This window comes from Amphibalanus amphitrite, unplaced genomic scaffold, assembly GCF_019059575.1.
Source record: "Amphibalanus amphitrite isolate SeventyFive unplaced genomic scaffold, NRLGWU_Aamphi_draft 000974F_arrow, whole genome shotgun sequence".
Classification (NCBI taxonomy): Eukaryota; Metazoa; Arthropoda; class Thecostraca; order Balanomorpha; family Balanidae; genus Amphibalanus; species Amphibalanus amphitrite.
The window spans coordinates 270,163-279,094 of record NW_024882468.1 but is presented as its reverse complement, the minus strand read 5'-3'; the positions used below and the strand labels follow the sequence as shown (position 1 = coordinate 279,094).

Here is an 8,932-nt window from a genome sequence, read left to right as displayed (position 1 = left end):
ATAGCCTGATTACTTATCTGACGCGAATAGCTTCTAAACCTAAAAATAATCCGCATTGCGGTCTAATACCGGTAGGCAGACAACTGAACCAGACACTGAACCAGGGACAACTGAACCAGTAAAACTGAACCAGGACAACTGAACCAGTGACAACTGAGACCAGTGACACTGAACCAGCGACAACTGAACCATGACTGAACCAGCGACAACTGAACCAGTGACAAGTGAGCCAGTGACAACTGAACCAGGGACAACTGAACCAGGACAACTGAACCAGTGGCAACTGAACCATGGACACTGAACCAGTAGACAACTGAACCAGTAGACAACTGACCAGTGACACTGAACCAGTGACAACTGAACCTGACAACTGAACCAGTGACAACTTAACCAGTATACAACTGAACCAGTGACAACTGAACCAGTGACAACTGAACCAGTGACAACTGAACCAGTGACAACTGAACCAGTGACAACTGAACCAGTGGACAACTGAACCAGTGACAACTGAAACAGTGACAACTGAACCAGTGACAACTGAACCAGTGATAACTGAACCAGTATGGCAACTGAACCAGTGGACGACTGAACCAGTGGACAACTAATGTCGTACTGCGCTGTATAGGTATAAGCAAGGCAGCGCGTGGCTGGACGGACGGTCTGTGCCAATCTGCCGGTCTGCCAATTGATCTGTGTCCGATCTATTAGAGTGTCCGTCCGAGAGCCATACGACGGCTGACAGGGCTGACAGAGCCTGGTGATCGCGAACTGGTATGGTAACTGTTACGCCCACCTGGGACGCCCGAATAGTTAGCAACGTATAAATAATATTCACTTTGATGGCCTCACTCGGGACAGACAGGGCACGCAACGTGGGCTTGGCAGAGTTCAGCCCGCCTGCGCCCAGAGGAATCTCCGGCATATAAATGGATTCGCTGTTCGGGCTTACATCGGGCTTACGCCAAACGTCGCACAACTAGGGCTAAACAACGGCTGTCCTGAGCTCGCCGAGAGGGCATATACCTACGGCAGAGCATGGGCTTTAGTCGGCGTTTTTGTGTTATACGCCGACTTTAGTCTTTAGCCCAAGCGCTTGCCGACTCCAAGCGCTAGCCGACTTTAGCCCGATTAACCCGCGCCGGGCTCCGAGAGATTCCGCGCCGGGCCGCGGGGGGGGGGGTGTCTGAACACCCCCCCCCCCCCTTCTAACTCGGCTCCTGGGCCACGTAGCGACACGCGGTAAGCGGCAATCGAAAGAACGTCAAAAATAAGGACGAAAACACTTCGGTCATTTTTTGGGTCAGGTCAAAGGTCAGGTCACCAGAGGTCACCAGAGGTAAAATGTTGACTATTTCAACATTTTGGAAATTGCCAACGGCTATCTCCGGAACCGATAGAGCTACAGCGCCGCAAAAAAGCGCATTCGATAGCCCTTTTACAGACCTTTCTGAGTAATGTTCTCAGATTTGACCTCAGGTCAACGGTTTAGCCTCCATAGGGCAAAAACTCCAAAAATAGCCCTTTTTACGAAAAGCAGTTTTTTAGGCAATAACTTTTGACTCAAAAGAGCTATGACATTACTTTTGCCAGCATCGTGTTCCTCTCGTCGAGACGCGTCGGATGAACTATAATTTGACCTTGAAAGATCAACTTGAAAATTTGACCTCAGGTCAAGGTCATGACCTGACCGGAAAAGGTCATGCTGCATATCAGTCGATCCGCAACGTCGAGCCGAACACATCTAAGGCGTTTTCAGCGCTCTAGCACGCCTCTATCAGAAGCTATCATCGAAAAACTGTCAGATTCTGTTCGTGACCTGAGATGACCTCGGGGACATAACAAGGGGTCACAGTTGCCATTTTCTGGTTCAGTGTGTCTATTTTACCTACATCTCGATGTTTGAGAGTGTCTAGAATAGCGTTCGTGCAAAACAGACGCTTTTCAATTTTCTCCCATTGACTTATAATGGAGAGGCCGCAAAATTGACCTGACCTTAGGTCACCGATATCAAAATTCCGAGATATACATTTTATAGATAGTGTTGCTCTAATCAATCGCTGAAAGCTTTAAGGCAATCGTTCCGTCGGTGTAGCTATGACGAGCATTCTTATTTTTCTGAGGTGAGGTCACTTGGCGTGACCTGGTGACCTGACCTAAGGTGACCTGGGTCTGAAATTTTCACAACATGTGCGGAAAAGATGCACCGGAGCGCCGCCCGTTTTTGAGATATCTGTGAAAAACCGCAAGGTTGGTGTTCAAACACCCCGGCCCGGCGCGGGTTAAAAGTCTCTGGCAAGCCGCTTTTCAGCCTGCTTAGGCCCGGAGTAAAATTGCTTGCTGGGCTACTGGTTAGTGGTTCAGTTGTCACTGGTTCAGTTGCCACTGGTTCAGTTGTCACTGGTTCAGTTCACAGTTGTCCACTGGTTCAGTTGTCCACTGGTTCAGTTGTCCACTGGTTCAGTTGTCCACTGGTTCAGTTGTCCACTGGTTCAGTTGTCCACTGGTTCAATTGTCACTTGTTCAGTTGTCACTGGTTCAGTTGTCATACTGGTTCAGTTGTCACTGGTTCAGTTGTCACTGGTTCAGTTGTCACTGGTTCAGTTGTCACTGGTTCAGTTGTCTACTGGTTCAGTTGTCCACTGGTTCAGTTGTCCACTGGTTCAGTTGTCACTGGTTCAGTTGTCCCTGGTTCAGTTGTCACTGGTTCAGTTGTCACTGGTTCAGTTGTCCCTGGTTCAGTTGTTACTGGTTCAGTTGTCCCTGGTTCAGCTGTCACTGGTTCAGTTGTCCCTGGTTCAGTTGTCACTGGTTCAGTTGTCCTGGTTCAGTTGTCACTGGTTCAGTTGTCATGGAACCCTAATACCCATTTCAAAAATCAAAAAGTTTCCAGTCCCGATACTTACCGAACGCTAGGTGGCAGGTCGATCGCCCGGATAGGAGTTTCCTATCCATCTTTCATCCATGATCCATGACTCTAGGCTGCCGTATCGACTGAAGCGATTCCTTTTTCGGCCTCCGCCTACTTAATTTTATTGATTTTCATTAAAACAGTCTCACTTCTCCCAATCCACTTCTCACTTCTAAATACTCATTATGAAATAGCACAAAGGAAGAGAAACGAGAGAAACTACTGTACAATTATATGGCTGCAATATGGCAGCACTACACAACGACGCAGTAGTGTCACGTGACCAGCTTCCGATCCTCAACACATTCGTCGGCGTCTGTCACGTGACTCCACCGAGGTGATATAAGCCCGCGACACCGGCGACGCGGCCTCTTTTCCAAAACGTGGGAGAGGGGGAAGGTCATGCCGGAGCCTAGCGAAGTTATTCCAACAAACGGCGTCACGAACGGGGTGGCGCGGTTCCAGGGCATGGAATCGGACGGCCTGGAGCCCGAAGAGACGTTCCTGTTCACATCGGAGTCGGTCGGAGAGGGACATGCTGGTGAGTAAATTGGGGTGGCGTTGGTGCGCCGCAAATGTCGCGGCGTGGGTTTGCTGTTACCTTACCTTACCTTACCTTCGTGGTGATCGGGATTGAAAAGGCCACTTGGCCTGGGGATCCCGCTCTCATCGAGCTCGTGTCGGGATACAGGCTAGGCTCTCAGGGATAGGGGGTGTCGTACATGATGCCACCCCAGTGCTTGTCCAGCTGGGCCTTGAACTGGTTGACGGACTGTGCCGTGACCACCGCACTTGGTAGGGAGTTCCAGTCGTTGATGACCCTGAAGCTGAACGCGTTTCTGCGCACGAGTTTGGTGGCCCTCGGTTTCTCGAGCTTCCACTCGTGGCCCCTGGTTCGTTTTTGATAAATTCGATCAAATCAATGATTGAAATGTTGAAGGTAATTAACATTGAAATTAAGATGTTTGATTTTTGATGAATGATATGAGTGTCATGCTGGTTGATGGTTATTGTGATTTGTGATTTAGCTGGGTGAATGCCTTGTGGGGACCCTGCCCTGGACCAGCAAAGTGTGAAAGTGGAGTGCGGTAGCGGCTGGCACTGACTGTAAATATCTTAGGGGTGCTTTGATACTTGGTTTCAGCATGAATAACTCATGAAATCAGGACATCAAACTATATAATATGGTATGATTTTCACAATCTGTTGAGCATTCCGACCTTTTATATAAAAGTACAACCATTTGTCAGAGTAGACTTATGCGATTGTGTGCATGTGTGTCGTTATGGTTGATCATGGACAGATGCTACAGCGGTTGAATCTGTCCTTTCATGCCTGCATTCACTCGTGTTTATGGCCTATATTGATCAGCAGTAATTCCCAATGACTGTGAATTGCTTCTGGTGACTGGCAATTGGATACTGTTAAAGGAAAAGGGCCACCTTCGTGAAATATGAAGATATCGTTTTTCATTTTGACATTATTTTTCATTTTCTTTTTAAAACTGGTGCCAGAAGTGCACAATTCGCGAAAAAGTATTTAAAACTATTTCAATTTAACATATTGGTACTATGTTGATACTCTCTACGGCACCTACTGTATGATGGCATAGCGATGACGTCACACTCAAGCCAATCAGCGTTCAGAAGACAGACTCGTCGGATTGTGTCAGATAAGCTGATTGGTTAAAGCTGAGCTGGTTGGAGCTGATTGGTAAAAAACCAAAGCCTCGCCGCGGGTGGCTGTATTGTCTGATAAGAACGCGTTGCTGGGATAAGGACGCATTCCTGGCGTATTTTCTTTTAAAATTGCCGATAACTACGAATGGAGGCCGAAATCGGCCGAAAGGAGGTAGACAGGTAGGTTTTCGGGCACGGGCTACAAGATGGCTATCTCAGTTTCAATCCCCATGTTAAAGGTGGCCCTTTTCCTTTAAAGATAAACTGTAAGCTGGGTGAAATTCCCTTTTGCACCCTAGGCTCAAAATTGAGTAAAGACAGACCACACCATATTGTCAAAAACCATATATCAACCTGAAAAATTATTTATATAATCTTAACAGGTATCAAAAGTACAAGCAGAAATAACCAAACCTTAGCTAACCTGACCTAACCTTACATAATGTAAAATGACCTTACCTGACGAAATGTGCGGGGTGGAATGACTAAATGTGTGCAATGTAAATGCAGCAACTGACCTGAAACATGGTTTTTAGTTTTAGATAGCCTACCCCTGAAATAAACCCTAAACCCCTGAAATAAGTTATCCAATCACCTAAATGGGTAAGGGGGCAGGGGACCATTTTCATAAGGTTATGAAATGAACTACGTAAAACAAGGAGAGCTAAGCAGATACGTACTCTTTTTTTTTTTTATAAAAATTAGTAGTGGAAAATGGCTATGGAAAATTAGAGGTTAGAGTGGAAAAGTACATTTGCTTGTACCTATGCCATTCCCCATCCAGATAAATAAATTTTGGGACACTGGGCAAATCAGCCACCAATTCGGGATTTAAGAACCCATCCATGAACATGATTAAAAGCACCAATTTTGCTTGGGAGATGGTTTGGGAAGGATGGGATAAGTTTTGGGAGATACTCCCCTGCTCAAACTTTCCTGTACGTTTGGGATTTCCCTGTGTTCCAGTACGTTCATTTGTCTCAACGTTCAGGTACGTTCGGGATCTCACATCGTTCTGGTACGTCCCGGTAAGTTGTGGATACGTTCAGGATGTCCCAATGTCTCAAGTGGCGGCCTCTCATAGCTGAACCGCACACACACCATGAATTTTACCGATTGGCAGTCAAGAAATGACAAACTACAGTAGGCGGCAGCATGCTTTTTTTTTTACAAAAGGCGGCGACCTGACAGCGACTTCGAATTTGCTAGATGGCGGTATGTGGTCATGGGACGATTTGGAATTTCCGGCTCAGCTTATTCTGATTGATCGGGAAATAGTTCCGGAAATCGTTCGGGGTATTCTAAGTCTTGACCCTGTATTAGTACGCTGATATGATCATTGTCCATGCTTATTATTATCATGAATGGTTAGGTTCAGCAATGGCTCGGGTGCTGACTTAGTTTGTGTACCTTTCAAGCTGCTTAGTGCTTACTGCAGTGGTTTGCAAATTTCGCACTTATTTGTTCTTAATTCTGTTTTCCTTTGCTTTCCCGGTTACTCCGGCTTCCCCGTTGATGACTTATGTTGAATGCTGCCCCAAACTATTGAAATTAAAACCAAAATATCAACATCACCACCTGTCCCAAGTCCGGCCTCATCGGCCCTTGTAGCCGCCGATGCGACGTCTCTACCCTAGGTGTCATTCGACCTGCCAAGAGGCGTAGTAGTCGCCTGCAATGGCGCCCCGAATATCGTGGCTAATTTTATCTACTCCCCTGACAAAGAGTGGCCGGGTCCCCTGCTGCGTGACGGCTCGGCCGCAGCGCCTGCAGGGAAGGTGGGAGATGGGAAAGTAAAGAGGATATAGCATTTCTGCAGTGATTGGATTGTATTGCGGGCTATCTGGCCATTTTGTGAGTCGTTTGCTCTGTTTTGGGCATTCGGGACCACGCGCATTTATGAGTTCTCGCGTCTTTCTTGCGTATTGTATTGTATTTGTATTTAGAGCGATCCACATACAAAGTGCGTGACGATTACTGCTCAGAGCGTAACATTAGATGATACTCAATCCCAAGGTTTTTTTTTCCTTGCAAGTTTTTAGTCGGTACATATTCATTCGCGATAGCCTCTATAGAGTCTCAGCTTCGTTGATTCAGAGGCCAGTTTTACCAACAGAAAAATAGCAGCCCGGCGCAATTTTTCTGTCAAAAACCAGCCGACGAGTTTCACCAACCAGGCGAAAAAATATCCGCCGGCGTGAAAAAATATCAGCCAGAAAAATAGCCAATGAGTTTCACCAACGGCAAATGCGGCATTAATGGAGTGTTATTTTGCGCCATTATTTGTAGAAAAACAGCCCAAAAAATAGACGGGGGACCCCGTCTATTTTTTGATGTGGTGTTGGAACAATTGGCCTCATTTGTTACTAATTATCGTGATTTGCGCTTCCCAGTTGATATAATAATTTAGTATCATTCATGGCCAATTTGTAAAGCATCTGGGCTTCAAGATTAGAAGAGGAATACTGATGATATTGCGTAAAGAAAGAGCCTTTGTCACCAGGCAGGACCAAAAGGAACCAACAAGACTGGTGTTTGGTGTTGTGGTGTTAGTTTTTTTCGTTTATATTATCTTTTTGCTTCAAGCACCCAACAGCAAGATGATAGCACATTATTAACTAGTGGTCAGCTTACAAGTTCATTGCTCATGCGAGTCGCACGGAAGTGGAAAATAAAATAATGATGGAAGATCATTTTCGAAAATTGAAGGTGCTTGAACAAATGCTGGAAGGAGAGGCAGAGAGGGTAGGCTCATTGGACTCAAGATTTTAAATAAATATGTCACTGTTTTCACATATTCAGCTACATTTGACAATGCAAGGGGTCAACTACTGATACCACTACTACTTTTGGGTGGAACTTACTAGTTACTTGAGCTGTGCGGGATAGGGAAGGTGCAATTGACATGGCTAAGACCCAAATGGCAAGATTTTCAAGATCAATGACAGTAAATTTAAAAAAAGAAATTGAATAGCATGAAAGAAATGTATAAAGGCTTGTTTTTGAAGCCAAACGTGCAAAGTTTGCATGGTTGCGAACCCGAACAAACTTGCTGCCATAAGATTGTGCCACTGAGCTCAGCAAGTCATGCTGCCAATATTGAAGGAAAAGAAAATAATAGTAATGTTGTAAAATGTAAATGAATCCATAACTGTTGTGTGTGCACTGTGCTGACTGCTGATATTGAATGCATGTGTATCTTGCATGCATGAGTCATGCAGGGATCATGTTAAAACTGGCTGTAAGTATTGTGAGTAAGTTTTGCAAAATTGTGGAGGCACCAGGCAAATTGCGGCCGAAATGTTATTTGTTCACCTCAGCGCTGAAATTTCTGCTCACAGAGTTTTCAGATCATGCGCCGAAATGTTCATGCAGCCCATCTATTACACTGGTCATGTTGACAATGACAAGGATTTTTTCCCAGTCTCATGTTGAAATACAATAATAATTCACTTAGCACGATTTTAGCTTATGTTTTTCATGCCAGTTCCTAGAATAAAGCAGCCAATATTTTCTGTCATGTGAGAAATATAATAACAATATGCACAATTGCAGGCTGTGGCATGTTGTGAGGTTTTTCCTTGTTTATTGCTGAGGTTTTTCCAGTCTCTGCTGCAAAAACGGTGATGAATCCACCATCGTCCGACGGTTTCGATGACGCCAATCATCGGCGAGTGTTGCTGTGATGGCCGACCTGACTGAGCGCACAGCGGCAGCCGCCGTCGCCAATAACGACAGTGAGGACACCTCCGAGTCGGACGGAGACGCCGCCGCTGACGACTTCACCGTGCTGGACGAGGTGGAGCGCTCGAGCCGACAGACCGTGCACCGCGTGCGCTGCCCGACTGGCTGGCGCACCTGCAGCCGATTGGCGACCGGCGGCCGGCGCCGGCCAATCTGCCGGCGCTCTGCCCCGAGCTGCGCGCCCGGCTGGCCGCCGAGGGCATCGAACAGGTGTTCCTGGTGCAGGTGACGGTGCTGCCCGAGCTGCTGGCGGCCGCAGAGTCGCCACTGCCACCGGCCGACCTCTGAGTCTCGGCGCCGGCCGGCCGCTCGGTGCCCGCCGTGTTCCGCCAGTACGACGCCGACACGCCGCTCTGCGTCCAGCTGCTTGGTGGAGACACAGTGGCACGAGGGGGCGCCAACTGGTGGCGGTGGGGCCGCGCGGCCCGGCCTCCCTGGCTGATCGTGGTGAGCACTCCCGGCTGGCTGATGGATCACATAACCAGCGCCGAGGGCTTCTCGCTACCGCACCTGCGCTACCTGGTGATCGACGAAGCCGACCGGGTGATCGAAATGGCCGAGACGGGCTGGCTGAAAGCGGTGGAGCGGGTGGCGGCGGCCA

The 8,932-nt window shown here is 47.4% G+C and overlaps 1 protein-coding gene across 4 annotated transcripts in view; it reads left to right on the top strand.

Annotated features, from left to right (window-relative positions):
- Positions 1–3,261: 3,261 nt before the first annotated feature.
- Positions 3,262–8,932, top strand: part of LOC122368769 (S-adenosylmethionine synthase-like) — a 36,395-nt gene continuing 30,724 nt past the window's right edge. For all 4 annotated transcript variants that reach the window (XR_006254293.1, XR_006254294.1, XM_043343010.1 and 1 more), the window contains exon 1: positions 3,262–3,449. Coding sequence is in view for 2 of the 4 variants with exons in the window: in XM_043343010.1 (XP_043198945.1) it covers positions 3,311–3,449 (139 nt within the window). In the remaining 2 variants the exon portion in view is untranslated. The remainder of the gene's footprint in view (positions 3,450–8,932) is intronic.